The 19764-nt window shown below is 37.7% G+C and overlaps 1 protein-coding gene across 2 annotated transcripts in view; it reads left to right on the top strand.

The window, feature by feature from the left end:
• Ccdc169 (coiled-coil domain containing 169) overlaps nt 1-19764 on the top strand; it is a 50347-nt gene that overhangs the window by 10140 nt on the left and 20443 nt on the right. For both annotated transcript variants that reach the window (XM_090342267.1, XM_090342266.1), the window contains 2 exons: nt 18480-18578; nt 18751-18804. In XM_090342267.1, the coding sequence (XP_090198393.1) occupies nt 18480-18578; nt 18751-18804 (153 nt within the window). The remainder of the gene's footprint in view (nt 1-18479; nt 18579-18750; nt 18805-19764) is intronic.

Raw genomic sequence — 19764 nt, 5'->3', positions numbered from 1 at the left:
GAGCTTTTTTAATACAGTAAAATTCATCAGTGGTTTTGTGAATAGCAAGGATTAGTGCTGTAGCTTGGATTTGATCAGTAAAGGAACGATTCAAGTACTGAGCGGAACACACACATCCTAGCATTCAACACCAATCAAGAGACAGACCATAGATAAGGACAAGACTGTACTACCACTTGGTCATTGATACAGAGAACAATATTTGTGAAATTTAGACACATATTGGTATGTAAAAACTTTAAATTTTGGCCCAGAGTTTGGCCTAGTTAGAGCTTGCCAAGCATGCACAGAGACCTGGGTTCAATTCCTCAGTACCACATACATAGAAAAAGGCTGGAAGTTATGATGTGGCTCAAGTGGTAGACTTCTAGTCTTGAAAAAGCCCAAGGACAGTGCTTAGGCCCTGAGTTCAAGCCCCAGGACTGGCAAAACTAAAACCCCAAAACTTTAAATTTCTCTGTACGTTGATAGAAGGGCTTAAATGTTTGGCTCTAGGAGACAGAGTATGAATTTCCACGTTTGTAAAAATCTATCATTCAGTCTTCAGGAATAACCTTTATAGACACACTTTAAAGCTGCTAAAGGGGGCCAGGAGTTTGGCCTAGTCTAGGTAGAGTGCTTGCCTAGCATGCAGGAACACTCTGGTTAGATTCCTTGGTGCCACATACATAGAATAAAGCCAGAAGTGGTGCTGGGGCACGAATGGTAGAGCTCTAGCCTTGAGAAAGTCCAAGGACAGTGCTCAGGCCCTGAGCTCAAGCCCAGGACTGGCAAAAAAAAAAAAAAAAAAACCGCCCCAAACTGTTAAAGGGATAGGTACTGGTTTTTGATATGTGATATTTTAAAGTATTATTTGAAAAATGTGAAGGGTTATTTTTAAATTGAATTATTAAGGCAGACTCGATTTTATTATGTTTAAATTTTATCAGGGTTAGAACTCAGTTTTAGGATGTTGGATAAAAGTTCCTTAAGAGGGAATGAAATACTATTCCTTCGTTGGATACAGACTAAGATAATTTAAAGCCTTTGACTTTTTTTGAGATTCACTTGTCTCATCTGAAGGTAGTATGGAGTATATTAAAGGTGTCTTTCTATGATATAATTAGCTAAAATTTAATTGTTGATAGGCTATATCAGTTATCTGCTGTATCTATTTGTAGGTGATTTCTGAACTCTGACCCATTACTCATAAGATGGATGTTTCAGCTTACCTCCTCCCCCTCCTCCCCCTCCTCCCCCCCTTTCCCCTCCTCTTCCTCCTTCTTCTCTCTCTTCTTCTTTCAGTGTGGGGCTTGAACTCAGAGATTAGGCACTGTCCCTGAGCTCTTTTGCTCAAAGCAACACATTAGAGCTCTTTTGCTCAAAGCAACACATTAGCACAGTTCCACTAATGATTTTCTGGTGGTTAACTGGAGGTAAGAGTCTTGTGGATTTTCCTGTCTGACCTGGCTTTGAACTGAGATTCTCAAATCTCAGCTTCCTGAGTAGCTAGGATTACAGATGTGAGTCACCAGCACCTGGCTTCCTTCACATTCTTATCTAAAAAAAAGGAGGTGAAAGAAAAATAGAGAGGTGAAGGCCAGTCATGTCTACTCTCCTGGTTTGAGGCCAGCCTAGACCAGAAAAGGAAGTTCATGTTATTCCATTTCAATTGAGGACTGGGTACAGTGGAGTATGCATGTTTTCCCAGAAATCTACAGAAGATCAAGTAAGATTATACTCCAGGCTAGCCTAGGCATAAAGTGATACCCTGTCTCCAAAATAATCAACAAAAGTACTGGTGGAGTGGCTCAAATGTTAGAGCACACACATAGCAAGCATGAGGCCTTGAGTCCAACCTGATAATAGCAAAAAAAAAAAAAAGAAAAGAAAAAAGTAAAGAAAACAAAAAGGAAAAAAGGTAATTACGTACTTAGTGGCATTTGGAAAATTAAAAACAAAAAATAGGCAAGACACCACAAAGACTTTTTTTTATTAAAACTTTTTATTAACACTGAGTTTTTATATAATATTTAAAATGTCATGTTCTACAAGTATTCAAGAAAAACTCTATATGCAATCACTGACATATACATTTAAAAACATAATTAAAATTAAGCTGAGTCTTTGTATGTCATAGATACATGTCTATAAAACATATATTCTATCATATACTTCCTAATGGATGCCATTGTTTAATCTCCACAAAGACTTTTTTTTTTTTAAGTGGGTCATAGGGCTTGAACTCTGGGCCTGGAGCTGTTCCTGAGCTCTTCAACTCAAGGCTACTGCCCTACCTCTGGAGCCACAGCCCCATTTCCCCTTCCCTAGTGATTAATTGGAGATAAGACTCTCAAGGTCTTTAGTGTCCAGCCTGGCTTTGAACCTCGATCCTTAGATCTCAGCCCCCTGAGTAGTTAGGATTATAGGCATGAGCGCTCGGCTTCCACAAATTCTTCCTTCCTTCCTTCCTTCCTTCCTTCCTTTCTTTCTTTCTTTCTTTCTTTCTTTCTTTCTTTCTTTCTTTCTTTCTTTTTTTTTTGCCAGTCCTGGGCTTGAGCTCAGAGCCTGAGCACTGTCCTTGGACTTTCTCAAGGCTAGAGCTCTACCATTTGTGCCTCAGCACCACGTCCGGCTTTTTTTCTATGTATGTGGTATCGAGGAATTGTATCTGGGTCTTCCTGCATGCTAGGCAAGCACTTTAACCACTAGGCCAAACTCCCAGCCTCCACAAATACTTTTATAGGAAGAAAGAATGATTAGAGGATTTGAAGAGTAGAAATTCAGTAAAATTTAAATAAATAAATAAGCCTAATTGCTATGATGGAGGTTCTTAAACTGTAACAAAGAAGACAACATCTTAACTATAAATTCCTGTGTTCAACTCTCAAAGACTCATTCTACACTGTTTTATGTGGAATTGATAAGAAATCTGACTGGATAAATGCAATTATTGGGTTATTTGTTTATCTATTTATTTTACACTGTGCTGGAAATGGAACCCAGGGCCTTCCTCATGTTAAGCAAGCACTCTACCAATGAGATACAGCTTTAGTCCTTATTATTTGGCATTTCAAATCCTTCCCTACACACAAGTAAAGACTATTGAATTGTATACCTTGTTCATAAAGAAAAATTGACAATGCAAGAATGTTTTATTCTAGTGTCCTTAGATTCTTCCTAACAGAGTTGAGTTTATTTATAAAAGTTACAACTGCAGAAACATTGGTATTTAAAAGTTGTGTCAAGCCAGGTGCAGTGGCTCACACCTGTAATCCTAGCTAGTCAGGGGGCTGAGATCTGAGGATGGCAGTTCAAAGCCAGCCTGGGCACTAAAGAACATGACACTCTTATCTCCAGTTAATCACTAAAAAACAGGAAGTGGGGCTTGTGGCTCCAGGGGCAGGGTGGTCACCTTGAGCTGAAGAGCTCAGGGACAGTGCCTAGTCCCAGAGTTCAAGCCTCATAACCCACAAAAAAAAAAAGTTTTGTCAAATTAGTAGTGTCAGTGATGTCAGAAAGTTAATCCAAAGTTTAATCATTTACTACATGTATGGCTGATCAAAATTAATAGTATTAATAGGAATCATCTTTAAATAAACAGTAGAATAACACATTCACTTCAAGGGTCTGCCTTTGAACCACACATTACACCATATGCTATAAACTTCAAATAGATTAAAGCTTAATATAAAACATCACCATGATTACAAAAAGCTTAGAAAGAAGAGAATGACATATTTATACTAGCTGTGGAAGATAATAGGATTCATTATTTTGGAAGAGAATATTGGAATTAAAATAGATGTGTTCAAGCATATATTTTACAAAAGCCTTGAACTATTTAGATAAAAAAAAGCAAACTTCTCCCAAATGGAGATTTACCATGTTCCAATACTATTTGACTTTATTCAAAAGTAACTAAATATACATGATTATGCACATACACATAAATACATACATACTTTAAATAATTTTTGGGCCAGTTCTGGGATTTGAACTCAGGGCCTGAGCACTATTCTTGAGCTTTCTCAAGGCTAGTGCTCTACCATTTGAGCCACAGCACCAATTCCTGCTTTTTCTATGTATGTGGTACCAAGGGGCCAAACCTGGATCTTCGTGCATGCTTGGCAAGCACTCTACCACTAGGCCATGAGACAATGAACACATTTAAATGTGTTACATTTTCATTTTTACGTACTAGCTATCACCATCACCTGATCAGTTATGTTGTCCAATTGACTTTCATAGGAACCTTGTAAAAAAAACCTTTCTCTGTCATCTCTTGGTGTTTATTTCATCTTTGACATGTCTTCATTAAAAAAACAGTCAGGGCTGGGAGCATAGCCTAGTGGCAGAGTGCTTGCCTTGCATGCACAAAACCCTGGGTTTGATTCTTCAGTATCACATACACACAAAAAGCTGGAAGTAGTGCTGTAGCTCAAGTGGCAGAGGGCTGGCCTTGAGCAAAAGTGTCCAAGGACAGTGCCCAGGCCCTGAGTTCAAGCTCCAGGACTGGAAAAAAAAAATCAAGTTAGCTAGGCATGGCAGTCCACGCCTGTAGTCCTAGCTACTCAGGAGGCTGAGATCTGAGGATGGCGGTTCAAAGTCAACCCAGGCACTAAAGACTATGAGACTCTTATCTCCAATTAAACACAAGAAAACCTGTCTCTTCAGGAAGTGGCTTGAGTAGGGAGGTAGCTGAAGACTTCAGGGACAGTGCCCAGACCTTGAGTTCAAGGCCTAGTACTGGCATCACCATCCTCAACAACAATAAAAATAACTTCTACTACAGTAGGCCCAAAACAAAAACAGAGACAAAACTGGAGGCTGAAGGTATGTGATTGCAGTTGTTAACCGCAGTTCCAAATTCTGAGTTTTGAATTCTTTAAAACCATACTCATTGACTTTGAATCAAGAAAACATTATACATTTGAATATGACAATTTCACTTGTAAATGGGACCAAAATTAGGTTGTAATGCTGTATTTAATTCTAAGCAACTTATTAGTAATTTTTCATGTACTTTTGCTTTTTAGAGTCTTATTTCCAGATATATTTGCTGTTATTTTAAGTGCTCTGTCATCTTCAATTATAGATACAACTAACTCCATAGTGTTGTGCTCGGCAACTATTTCCAGCTTGTTCTCAGAAATAATCTTTAATAAAATTTTCTCTCCTATTACTAAAAAAAGAAAATATTATACATTTGAACTTATTGTTTGAATTTATTGTTATATATTTGAACTTATGGTAGTAAAGCACAGATTTATTTAAAAAATAGGCAAGACACTAAAAGACTATCAATAAAGTTGACGGTCCTTTATTTTAGTAGAGGCCATACATATATCAATAAAAAAGAACAATCTAATAAGTCGGCCAAAAAAGAGAATGAAAATGATTACATTATATATATATTTTTTTTTTCTGGGGCTTGAACTCAGGGCCAGGGAACTGTCCCTTAGCTATTTTGCTCAAGGCTAGCATTCTACCATTTGAGACACAGCTCTACTTCTGGCTCTTTGGAGAGGAGAGTTTCATGGACTTGTCTGACTGGATTGGATTCAAATCATGACCCTGGGATCTCAGCCCCCAGTGTCTAGCTAAGTTGTCTCTTTTAATATAATTATAACTTTGTGGCAGAACAGTTTTAGATCCTATGTTAATCAGGGTAATTAAATCAACTGTCATGTTCTCTGTTCACATACATTCTAAAGGGCTACATTAGATTCCAGTGAATTATCAATTTTCTCTATTATTAAACATTTAAAGTTTTGTTTTGTTTGGTTTTGGTGCTGGTATCAGGGGTTGAAGTCAAGGCTTTGTGCTCTCACTCAGCTTTTTCTAAAGCTCACAGCTGGCCACTCTACTACTTGAGCCATAACTTTCTGCCAGTTAACTGGAGATAGAATCTCATGGACTATTCTGCCTATGCTGGCTTTAAAATGTGATCCTCAGTCAGATAACTAATTGTCTGAATAGATAATATGAGAAGTTTTTATATGTGACAGGATGCCATTGAAACATTTTTTACAGCATTATTTTGTGCCAGTACTGGGACTTGAACTCAGGGTCTGGGCATTGTCCTTTACCTTTTATTCCACCAAGACTGGTGTGCTATCACTTGAGACACAGCCCCATTTCCAGGGTTTTATGGTGGTTAAGTAAAGAGTCTAATAGACTTTCCTGCCCACATTTATCCTTGAACCAGGATCCTCAGATCTCAGTAGTAATCCTGAGTAAATAGAATTATAGACATGAGCCGCTTACATTCCACTTATATAGTTTTAAAATTGCCCCAAACCCCTAACAGAAAAAGGATTTCCATGGATGGGTGAGAGTTGAGGCAAAGAAACGAAGTAGTATATTTTTTTCATAGGCTAAGTAAGAGACAGCAGGTTTTTTTTTTTTAATTTGAGCAGTTTTAATTTATCTTGGCCAGCATTATATGTAGATGAAGAAGAGAGGACAGATTAATATACATATGCATACATATATATTAATACACACATATGAATGATTCCATGAACATAGGAGCTGGGATGAGCCTGGGAGAGTTAAGGATGAACATTGAGGGTCTCAGTTCAAATGACTTACCAATGAGCAAGACTGTGTAGGAATCAGAGATAGGAGGGACATTAAGAAATGACAAGTGTAGTTTTGTCTATGTGTATCTCATTTCTTTGGAAAAAAGGATAGCAAATTCTTATGATAAAAGGGTGTTGAACTTTGTCACAGGCATTTTGTTCATGGAAATGATTGCACAACTTTTGGTCCTGTTTATGTGATACATCACATTTATTGATTTGTGTGTACCCTGGGTTCCTAGGATAAAATCACCTTGACCTAGCTGTACAATTTTAATGTGTTGTTGAATTTTTCTTACAAGAATTCAATTAATTTGCATCAATATTTATTAATATTAGTCTGAAATTCCCTTTTTTCAGCTCTGTACGGTTTTAGAATAGGTGTAATATTTGTTTCATGGATACGTTTGACAACATTTCCTCATTTTTCTATTTGTGGGGGAGTTTAAAGGCATTGGTATTGGTTCTTTGAAAGCCTGGTAGAATTTGGCCCTGGAATTTTCTTTGTTGGGAGACTATTACTGCTGCAGTCTCATTGCTTGTTGTAGCTCTGCTTATATGGCATAAACAGAATTAAAGTTTGGAAGCTCATCTAGAAATTTATCCATCTCTTCTATACTTTTCAACTTATTGGGTATAGTTTTTCAAAGTATTTCCTAATAAGTTTTTGGATATTTTTGGTACCTGTTGTGATATTGTATCTCTAATTTTATTGAGTTTCTTGTCTCCTCCTTTTGGTTAAGTTAGCTAGAGGTTTGTCAATCATTCTTTCAAAGAACTCATTTTTTGTTTCATTAATTCTTTGTATAGTTTAAAAACTCTCTGATTCCTCAATTTTTACTATTTCTTTTCATATAATAGTTTTAGGGTTCTTGTTTTTTAAATTTATTTGATTTTGTTTCTTTTTTTTTGCCAGTCCTGGGCTTGAGCTCAGGGCCTGAGCACTGTCCTTGGACTTTCTCAAGGCTAGAGCTTTACCACTTGAGCCTCAGCACCACTTCCGGCTTTTTTTTTGTATGTATGTGGTACCGAGGAATCGAACCCAGGTCTTTGTGCATGCTAGGCAAGCACTTTAACTACTAGGCCAAACTCCCAGCCCCTTGATTTTGTTTCTATGTAGGTCCCCATAGCTTTGAATTTGTGTTCTCCCTAAAAGTAAGAACTGTCAATTCTGAGAGGTATCACTTGGTAAAACTATGTCCCATGAAGCTAATAACTGTTGGCCACGAGGGGGCACTTTGTAGTTAAGCATGCTTAACTTGTTTATTATAAAGTACTGTCTGGGAACTGTGATTGAATTCTATTATTGTGGTTTACTCTTGTAAGCCAGCAATGGATGATTTTTTTTCTTATAAATTCTCCTTCTCGCTCTTTCTCTCTTTCTTCCTTTCTTTTTTTGTGTCAATGAGTAATGAAGGAGGTAGGGTAAGAAAGGTGAGCAATTGGTTACTGGGACCCCATGTAAGCCAAGATACTTTCCTTTATTAAAATAAATAAAACTGCTATACCTCTGGAACATAGAGCTTCATGTGTAGAAAACAGTAAGAGTGAGATACAGGTCTTTGAGCATAGGAAGTTTGAATAATGGAGCTCTCCACATTCTTCCTCTGCTGTACTCATAGGAAAGACCCAGTTGGAATTAAACCTTATAGAGAGAGGAGAGGATTATTCAGCTGAGAAACCGAAATACCTTAAGACAGTATGTTGGCCCAGATACTCAGCACCTCATAGGCTTCCACAGACTTGTTGCCTGAGGATTCCAGGTGCTAGGGTTTGCAATTCATCAAGGCTATGCTTTTCAGAGACTGTTTTCCTTTAATGATCATCTGTAGAAGAGATGCTAAGGCAGATCTGTTCCTGCGACACCTAAGACTCCATTTTTTTCTCAGAGTTCTCTGATAGCTTTGTCAAATCCTTCCTATTCTGCTTGCCAGCCTAGAACACTTTTCCAGTGTTCTAGTCTTGTTTGCAGTGAAGCTTCAGACAGCTACTTTCTGCTCCATTTTTCTTCCTAAAACTGATCTTCATTAAATATAGCTTGTAAGTGTAAGCTTGATGTTTTTAAATTTTATTTTATTGTTGCGGTGATGTACAGAGGGGGTTACAGTTACATTCATCAGATGGTGAGTACCTTACTTCTTGAACATTGTTTCCCCTAAGCTTCACTTAGTACCTTAAGAACAACAATCATAAAGATAAACCTCTTGTTTCCATATCATTTCACTTAACCTTATCCTATATGGTCATGGGTACATAACTTTTGAGTTTTTCTGATCCTTTGTTAGGAAAATCCTAAACATATACTAATTATTACAAATGAGGGAAACCATGGTGCCTATGTTTCTTTGGGTTTGACCTACTTCACTTAATATGCTTTTTTCCAAGTCTTTCCATTTCCTTATAAATGGATCAATGTCACTCTTTCTGATGGCAGCATAGAATTCCATTGTCTATAAGTACCACATCTTATTGATCTAGTCATCTACTGAGGGGCATCTATTGGTTCCATATCTTAGCTATGGTGAAAAATGCTGCAATGAACATTGTTGTGCCATATAGGTTTAGTATGGCCTTGTTTCTGGATATTTGGGTAAATTCCCAGAAGTGGGATTGCTGGGTCATAGTTTAGTCTTTTTAGGAACCTCCAGACTGCTTTCCATAGTAGTTGAACAAGTTTACATTCCCACTAACAGTGTAGTAGTGATCCCTCCTGGCCACATCCCCACTGGCATGTTATTAGATTTCTTGATCCTGGCCATTCTAACTGGAGTGAGGTGGAATCTTAGGGTTGTTTTGATTTGCATTTCTTTTATGGCCAAAGATGTGGAACATTTCTTCATGTGTTTATAGGCCATTCTTATTTCTTCTTCAGAGAAGTTTCTCTTAAAGTATTTAGCACACCTTTTAACAGGATGGCTGTTTCTTTGGAGATTAGTTTTGGAGTGTTTCAATTTTTTGAGCTGTTGATATATTTTAGATTTGAGGCCTTTGTTGTATGGTTAGTGAAGATCTTCTCTCACTCTGTAGGCTTTTTACTTAACTTCCTAGCTATGTCCATCGCCATACAGAAGCTCTGCAGTTTAATGCAGTCCCATTTGTCCATTGTCATGTTTCTGGGCCTTTATTAAGGAAGTTTCAACCCATGCCAAGGAACCCAAGTGTGTCTCATATTTCTTCCTGTAATATTTTCAAGGTATCTGCTTTTACCTCAAGATCTTTGATCCATTTGGAGTTGATTCTAGTGCAGGGAGGCAGACAAGGATCCAACTTCAGTTTTCTGCATGTGTTTAGCCAGTTATTCCAACACCATTTGTCGAAGAGTTTGTCTTTCTTTCAGCCCGTATTCTTGGTTCCTTTATCAAAGATTAGGTGGCCATAGGTCTGTGGGTTGATTTCTGGGTCTTCAGTTCTATTCCATTGGCCCTCAGGCCTGGTCTTATGCCAAAACCAAGCTGTTTTTATTATTATAACATTGTAGCAGAGTTTAAAGTTTGGTATTTATTTTCCTCTAGCACTGTTCTTTCTGCTAAGGATTGTTTTTGCTATTCAGGGTCTTTTATTATTCCATATGAATTTTTGGATTGCTTCCTCTATATCCTTAAAGAATGACATTGGGATATTGATGGGTATTGCATTGAATTTGTAGATAGCCCTTGGCAGGATTGCCATTTTCACAATGTTAATTCTTCCAATCCAGGAGCATGGGAGGTTTTTCTACTTCCTTAGATATGTTTTAATTTCCCTTTTCAGGTTTTCAGATTTCATCATAGAGGTCCTTTACTTCCTTGGTTAAGGATCTTCAGCTGAAAAATCGAAATACCCTATGACAGTACAGTGGCCCTGATACCTAGCACCTCAGAGACTTCCACAAACTTGTTGCCTATAGAAGAGTATTCCTAAATATTTTATTTTCTTGGAGATTATTGCAAAATGATTTACTTTCCTGATTTCTGCCTTGTTATTTTCCTTGTTGGCGTATAGGAAAACCACTGATTTTTGACGATTAATTTTATACCCTGCTACTTTACCATAGTTTTGAATTAAAGTAGTTTGGGAGTGGAGTCCATCGGGTTCTTTCCATACAGAATCATGTCATCTGCAAAGAGGGACAGTTTTACTTCCTCTCTCCCTATTTGGATCGTCTTTATGTTTTCTTCTTGTCCTATTGCTCTAGCTAGGAATTAAAATACTATGTTGAAAAGAGGGGAAGAGAGTGCTCCATTTTTTTTGATAATCCTTACATTTAACCCTACTTTGGCTTCTATTCTTTAGAAGCCCGGGAAAAAGTCACTGTACTAAAAGTAATCCAAGAAGACATGAACTTAAAGGGAAACTCCCTAACTGTGGCAGGCAGGGAATCTGTCTTGATGGATAGATATGACACCCATTGCTCTGGCTCAAGTGGCAGATCAGTTGCAAAAGACTTCATTGGTGATGATGACCTTAGGAAATGTCCTGGTATGGCAGAATACTGTAGAAGAAGTCGGGGGGGGGGCATTTGAAAAAATGTAAGGTTACTGCCAATTCCTATTGGCACTTGAAGGATAATGAGGAACTACACCTATTAGGCAAATCATATTGTAAACCAGAAAGTATTTCTGGGAGCTTTAGGAAGCCCTCACTGTGAGAGCAGTGGAATTCTAGAGGCAGATACTGTTCCCGCTCAGGGAGGTTTGTTATGTGAAGGGCAAGGCCCAGATAAACATAACTAGGAATCCTAACGACAGACAGGACATTGGATAGACGCCCTAGTAGATATATAATGACAGGGTCTCCATACTTGTAAGAGACCCTTGGCTGCTTACACAAATGTATACTGTGGGAAAGAGGATGGTTGAATATGGCATATGAGTTGACCTTCTCCACCATGGGAATCTATGGCTAAAGTCCCTATCATAGTGGATCAGTGTATCTATACATGCCTCATTGCTTGATATACTTGGAAGTTGAAGTTCACCCCCACATTAGGTCCCTTATCTCTGAACTAAAGGCTATTATGGTAGAGAAGACCAAATGGACACTTCTGAAGCTATGTCTTTCACCACTTCTAAAATCAAGTACAAAACAGAGGCATTTTCTTATTCCAAGGAATTCAGGGATTGGTGCCACAACTAACAAAGATGCAAAGGTTCTGTACCTGTCATAACCCTGTTTAATTTTCCAATCTGACCCCTTCAGAAACTGGATACATCTTGGAGAAAGTCGTAGGCTGCTTACAACTTAACCAATTAGAAGACTTAATTGCAGTAGCTTAGTCCAAAGAGGTGCCATTGGTAGATGTGACTGCTGAGGTTTCAGGTACAGGATTCTTGGCCTTGACATGGAGAATGCATTTTTTAAAAAAAATTCAAGGTAGGAAACAGTATGAAAACAGCTGGGACCTGTCATTGCAGTAAGAAAAGTAAAAATTGAAGTTGGTTACTTTGGGGGATCCATTAGAGAACTAACTTTACATGACAGACAACTATCCTTATAATTTAGCTTTAAAGAGATGAAGGCAGAGTCACAACTGAGACTGCTTACCTGGAGCAGAAGGTGTTAGGACTGTAAACTGCTAAGAACATCTAAATGATTGTTTTGATAAACCACTGTAGTTAAAATCAACAAATTTGCTTTTAAAATTTGGAGACTTCCATGTACCCTGGTTGCATGCACTCTGGTTGATAGATCAAGCAGCCAGAAAAATCACTAAAAGATGAGACTAAACCAACCTGATCTAGTTGACCTTATAGCCTATCCCCCACCCCCTTCACAGATGTAGAATTGGCAAATTCACATAGTAACATTCCACCATGACAGAGTACATGCTGGAGCCTTCCTCCACCTAGCTGGGTTAATAACAGGATCTGGGTTTGTTATTCTGTATGGTACCTGTACAGTACAATAACTGTCACAAAGGAAGTGCTTATTGAAGATATCAATCAGTTATAGAATTGGAATAAGTAAATTGTAGAATGGGGTTGAAAGATAATCTAGGCTGAACGGGAATGACTTCAAAATATGGACTCATTGCAAAGAAACTATATTCAAAATTTTAAGACTCAAAGGTTACAAGTGCAACATAAAACATATGTCATAGAGGCTGTCAGCTGATTAATACTGTTATCCCCTTGCTTTCATTGTGTCACTTTTCTAACTTGGAATAGCCAGAGCTTGGATTCCTGAGCCTCACTTCCCAAGGATTCTAGAACTAATCCTTCTGTAGTTATAGCTATTTTCATTTGTCTCTTATGTATTTCTCAAATATTTTGCTTCAGCTGCAATCTTAAATCACTTTATACTTAAGAATATGGTTGGGGCTGGGAGTTAGGCCTCTTGGTAGAGTGCTTGCCTATTATGCACGAAGAACTGGGTTCGATTCCTCGGTACCACATACATAGAAAAGGCAGAAATAGTGCTGCGGCTCAAGTGCTAGAACACTAGCCTTAAGAAAGCCCAAGGACAGTGCTCAGGCCTTGAGTTCAGACCCCAGGACTGGCAAGAAAAAAAAACAAATATGATCAATATATTGTTCCTTTCTCTTTATTCCACGTAGATTCTTCCCATCTGAGAGATGGTATATGCTTGACAGTATATGATTGACCTGTTAAAACCTTGTGAAGCATTCATTTGATCAAATTTGATGTGATTAACTTTATTTGCAGCGCGCGCGTGTGCGTGTGCACCTGTGCATGCACATATCAGTCCTGAGTCTTGAGCAAAGGTCCTGGAACTGTCCCTGAGCTTTTTTTACCCAAGGCTAGTGCTCTCCCACTTAAGCCACAACTCCACTTCTGGCTTGTTGCTGTGTAATTGTAGATAAAGGCCTCACAGGCTCTCCAGTCCCAGCTGGTAAATGAACCAAGATCCTCAGATCTCAGCTTCTTGAGCAGCTACGATTACAGATATGAACGACTAGTGCCTGGCAACTTTGCCTTTTAATTGCTAGTTTATATTTACAGTATGAGCTGCTAGAGTTTGGATCATATTTCATTTAGGTCACCTCTAAATATAGAAATAATTTATTCTAGTAAGTTATTTGTAATCAAACTTCATTTAGAACTCGAAATGGTTTTTCTAAGATTTAGATTTTTTAATGAATGTATTTAGCATTTTAATAAACCTTTCTATGATAGCCTAACCTTGGAATTCCAGGAGCAGTGGTCCATATATACAGTGGCAATGTGAAATTTTTCCATCAGTTCTTGTTTTTCTTCAGTTGTTCTTTATACCTGGATATTGTGTTTCACAAGAGTAGTTTATGAGATTATTTCATAATTTTCTATCAAATAATTCAGTTAATATGTTTACATGTCACTAATTTTAATCTGATGTATATATTTGAAGCAGCAAGCCAGAAATATTCAATTATGTTACAACAAAGATGTCAATCAAATTTATGTAGTAGGGAGTTATGTAGTTATGTAGTAGGGCTTCTAAGGGATTTGTCACTGGTGTTATTTTGAGAAATTTCTCAGTTTTAGCTGACCTAATTATCTTCTTAATACAATTTAAAAATTATAGGCATTATTAAATAACTGAGAGAAAAAGCAAAAGAGTTAGGATATCTAATATATTTTTTTCAGTTTTGCAGCTTTTAGCTGCTTCCATTTCCATTTGAATATTTCTCCTCATAGACTTAATGACCTCAATTATGATCAACAAAAACTGGGGAAATTTTAGAACAGAATGAGTAATAATTGGAGTTACCAAGATGACCAGTTATTAGTTTAGGAATTAAAGTTATGAATGTACTGAGGAAGTTGATTGTAATTTATTTAATCAACTCTGTGGTATCACAGTACCTTGAGCTGTCTTATTAGCTTCCTGTAACTTTCTTTCAAGAGCTCAGATTCCATGGCCAAATCCTGAACTTTAATGTGTCATGTAGAGGATACTTTTATTTAATAAACAGTCCCTCTGTCGTCTTCAAGAAAAGAATTCACCAGCTATAAATTACACCTGATTTTTCCTTTCAATCATATGTTTGACATGGAAGGATGTTTCACTTTTATGTCCCGAAAGTCTAGAGGTGAGAACTTTGCGTAGACTGATTAATCATAGTGTGTATCATCTCTATTTGCCCCCGTCAAAATTGATTGATTCATGAATGGATACAGGAAACCCATCTTACTAATTCTGGACTTGTTGTGCAGACAACAGAGCTCCGAGTGCCTTTTCTAGGTGGGAGCAGTGTTTTTGAAGGTACTACATTGGACTTGTCAGTATATCTCAACCCCGACTCCTGCGGTCACATTTTCCTTCTACTTGGAGAAGAGAATCTTTAGGTTTTCGTGATTGAAGGTGTGAGCCACAAGGAAGGGCGCATGTGAAGTGAGACTTGAATTCCGACATGTAGTTCAATGCTAGTAGCGCTTTTTTTCCTTTTTGGGTACTGGAACTAATCTTCGTGGTGCACTGTGACAAGTCAAGATTACCTGGACAAGGACTCGTAGATTAGATCCAGGGGTTGATCTATTATGCACTTCCCACGTTCAGAAGGAGTAATGGTATCGTCAAGGCAGTACAATTTTCTTTTTGGTTGGGGTTGGGGCTTGTGCTGGGAATTGAGCTCAAGATCTCTCACTTACTAAGCAAGACATTCTACCATTTGGGCCACACCCCTACTTTTCTTTATTCCCCTCACCCCCTCCCCAGTCCTGGGACTTGAACTCAGGGCCTGAGTACTGTCCTTGGGCTTTCTCAAGGCTAGAGCTCTACCACTTGAGCCACAGCACCACTTCCACCTTTTTTTTTTATGTATGTGATACCTAGGAATCGAACCCTGATCTTTCTGCATGCTAGGCAAACACTCTACCACTAGGCCAAACTTCCAGCCCTCCTCTTTACTTTTTTTTTCATATATTTTTATTGTAATTAATAGAAGGGTTACATTATATTCACCAGACAGAAGGTGCATTACTTCACATACATTGATACCCTTTCTCATCTTTACTTTTGTTAAAGTAGGATCTCACTTTATGTCCAAGTCAGCCTGAGCTGACTTGTCTTTCTACTTGTACTTCCTCATGTCAGTAGATTGATAGGTATGTGCTACTATGCCTGGTCATTAGTTGAATAGGAGTCTTATAATTTTTTGTCCATGCCAGAACCCCCCAATTTCCACCTCACGTAGCTAGCATTACAGGCATAAGCCACCATGCCTGGTAGGTAGCACATATCTAATTCATTATGAGACACTAAGGCATGCTGGTTTTACAAATTATTTCTACTCCTCTCCCTTTTTGTGTAAGGGATAAAATCACATGCCTTTTCATAGTCTGTAACCTGAGAAGCCTGGATAGTATGTGACCAAGTTGAAGTGCTGGCAGGTACAATAACTGGCGTATGATTCACCTCCTCTAAAATTAGTGTCGAAAGTTGATTGCCCTTGTAATGTTAGGAAATGGGATCCTTAAGGGGTTAATGGGTAGTTAAACAAGATCATCGGCTTTCTTGGAAGAATAGGGATTATAAAGCAAGGTTACCTCTTATTTCTTGTCTTTTCTGCATGCTCCCACTTGTTTTTCTGCATCTCTGCCATGTTGTGTCATAGCACTAGACCCTTGCCAAATTCAGCCGCTCATTTTCAGACCTCTAGCATCTAGACTCAGGTAACCTAACTCATACATTACCCAGTCTTAGATATTCTGTTGTAACAGTCGAAAATGAGCAAAGACAGCAATAGTAGATCCAAATATCATTGTAAGTCACTTTCAGATGATAGGTTTGAGTTGGCAAATACTAGGGAAGTAAAGTTATTTATTTAGATGAACTTTCTCAAAAAAGGCTTTCATACATACAAGTCTGCCAGCAGGGACACTTGTTGATGGTTTTACCAGAGTATAAAAAAAGAGCTGTTCAGACTTTTAGCACCTTGGCACCTAAAATCAACAGGTACATTTACACAAAGCCACAATTGCGCCCTGAAAATTTCAGTAGCAAGGTTTCAATGGCATGTTCCAATATTTATTATTTGAGCAATATTGAGTCACTGAGGTAGAGACTCATTCTTTTACATTAACCAGTTGGGTACCCAAACAATCCCTTCTAAAACAGGCTCGCAAGTTTTGATCTTTTGCCTAAAGGAGATTTTGGGGTAACAGTAACCTTTCTTCTCTGAACTAAAAGATCGCCGAACTATGTAGCTGGTTGAGGCACTGTGAATAGGAGAGGAAAGGCAAAACTATCAGAGATGTATGTCTGGATGGATTGACGGAAAGAATCTTGTGCAATCAACTTGTCACTAAGCTGTGGACTGGTCAAGTTGGCATCTCTTGCTGGCAGGTCAGACACTCACCAACCAAAGATGTAGTTGAACCTTGGTGGGAAGAAGTCCTGATGCTGAGTCAATCAGTAAGAAGTCTGGTATTTCAGCCACTGTGGATTACTCTGTTTGTAAGCTCTCTCGGTGATCATGGACAAAGCTGTGGATAATAACTTCAGACCAAGTCTTTGATCCATTGGTTTAATGTCTCTTCTGTTGTGGGTGCTTTCTTTGCAAAGTACAATAGTCAACCATATTTCACACTTCGTTTCCATGTTTGGAGGACCATCCATATTCCTTTCTTCGATTTCTTTGTCCTTAGTCATCAGGTCTGGGAGATTTTTTCTCTTTGATCTGGTGACCAGATTGAGGATTTATAAAATTCTCAATACTTCTATATGTAGTATCTCAAGTTTTTTTTCACCCCTAAGACCTCTCTAAACACACAAGGAGGAGGCTTTTCAGAAAATTAGCATTCAAGATAGAAAATAATGGCATTTGTGAAGGATGCACTGACCAAAAATTTCTGGAAAGTAAAATTACCAAGCCAAAGAAGAGAAGAAGGGTGGTAGAACAGATAGGTTGGTAAATTTGAATAACTGTTATAAAATGGGGCGGTTCAGAAAACTAAGACCAGAAAGCCAGATGACAGATTCAAATTATGCCTTTCGTTGGACATTTCTCCTATTTTTGTTTATGTCTAAATACATTATTGTTGATAAAAATAGTTGACTCCACTTTTCTTATGAAAACAAAGTTTTAAACGTTTCCTTCTGTGTGATGCCATTTTCATCAGTGAGTAAAAATGGACTTAAAAAATAGTTAGCAAGAGAACACACACATACATATACATGCATACATATATACATACATACATAAACATATACACACATTTGGCATGTGTGTGCGCATGTCAATATTGGAGTTTGAACTTGGGGTCTCTCATTATTGTTTAGTTTTTTTGTTTATAGATAGTGCTTTATCACCTGAGCCACACCTCAGGTGTGGATTTGCTGGTGAGATGAGTCTCACACAGATTCCCTGGCTGCCTGGCAGTCTTTGAATTTCCTTCCTCAGATCTCATCCTCCTGAGTAGATAAGATTATGGGCATGAGCCACCAGCACCCCACAAGAGTATGTTGTTTTTGAAAGGTCTTTGCCTGTACTCCTTTTGTTAACAATGGTAGCAGTGGCATGAATGCATGATATTTATAATAATTCTTTAGTATGTGTAGCCTTTGGAATCATCTCACCTGTGTTCAAATCTAACATTAACCATCTGCCATTAATTACCTGTATGTCTTATGTCATTTTATCACCCTGTATACTACAATAGTAAATATGTAATTCTCAATGTTAAAACGGAAATATTAGCTATCTCAAGAGTTGTAATTAGGAAACAGACTTTGATATCTCAGCAGCAAAAAAATGGAGCTGTAATTAAGGTTAAATGAAGGCATAGTATTTCGCATAATAAATACATGGCACATTGTTTGAGCTCAACAAATATTTTTACTTATTATTGCTATTAAAATACGTAGAGAATTATGAAATTACAGAATGTTAAGTGTGGAAGGTCTTCACTAGTGAAGAAGCTGATGGTCTTCTTTATTATTACCTGTAGATGAATATATATAGATATATATTTTTACTCTTTATATTTTCAGGAATCTTTGAATGCATTACTGAAGCAGCTAGAAAAAGAAAAAAGGAGTCTTGAAAATCAAGTAAAAGAATATGCACTTCGTTTGGACCAAGAAACAAAGGTTTGTTTTTGCTTAGAAGCTTGCTGTTACTTCTAGTGTTTTCTAAAAACTACTGTAAAACCAGACACAAATAAACGTTAACCTAAACCTAGGAATTGTCTTACTGGGTATTGTTAATCTTTTCTCATATTGTATTCTTCATTTCTTTTTCTTTTTTTTTTTTAAATTATAGGCTTACCACAGAACCAACAACGAGCGCCATTCATATCTAGCTGAAATGTCACAGGTAATTTTTTTACTTTCAAATTCTAAAGCTTCCTGTGTAAATTGTATTTTTCATTTTTCTAGGCTTTGTTTGTTTGTTAGGAAAGCATGATGGCATTCTAAAAGTTTCTAAATATAGATGATATAAAGAAAAATAACTTTTTTTTTTTGCCGGTCTTGGAGCTTGAACTCAGGGCCTGAGCACTGACCTTGAGCTTTCTCAAGGCTAGTGCTCTTCCACTTGTGCCACAGCTTTTTCTATATATGTGGCATGCATACATACAGTGTTTGCACATGCTAGGGAAACACTTCCACTAGGCCACATTCCTGGCCCTGAAAATAATTTTATGAAGAGATAAAAAGGAGATAAGTTTCCAATGAAGCTATTATTTTGCCTAGTTGCTTCCTTAATAACATAATCCACATAACTCAAACAGATGAATTAATATAATGCTGCCTTTATGAAATTCCAGCCATTTAATTTTGTAGTTGTACATAATAAGGTCTAAGATACACACAGCATTGTTGTTGGTATAAAGTGTATTATAAATACAAGATGGAAGAGTGATGAGCAGTTCTGTATGTGTCTTGTATTGTTGGCATTACAGAGTTGTTTATTTATTTATTTATTTGTTTTTGGTCTTGGGGCTTGAACTCAGGGCCTGGGCAGTTTCGCTGAGCTCTTTTGCTCAAGGATAGCACTCTACTACTTTAAGCCACAGGGCCACTTCCAGTTTTCTGATTGTTAATTGGAGATAAGAATCTCACAGGGACTTTTCTGTCTGGGCTGGCTTTGAACCATGATCTTCACATCTCAGCCTCCCGTGTAGCTGGCGGTGAGCCACCAGCACCCAACTGCATTATAGAGGTTTTTAAAGTGCTAACAGTTATATTTTGCTTCAAGTTCCTTCTGGTTCTTTCTAGTGTATTCTGGTTCCTTCTACTGTAGCTAGTTTTTATTGTCAGAGTAATGTATAGGGGG

The sequence above is a fragment of the Megascapheus bottae genome, chromosome 11 (genome assembly GCF_031878675.1).
Source record: "Megascapheus bottae isolate mThoBot1 chromosome 11, mThoBot2.hap1, whole genome shotgun sequence".
In the NCBI taxonomy this organism is placed as follows: Eukaryota; Metazoa; Chordata; class Mammalia; order Rodentia; family Geomyidae; genus Megascapheus; species Megascapheus bottae.
The sequence above is the reverse complement of the archived record's forward strand: the minus strand, read 5'-3'. Positions and strand labels throughout refer to the sequence as shown.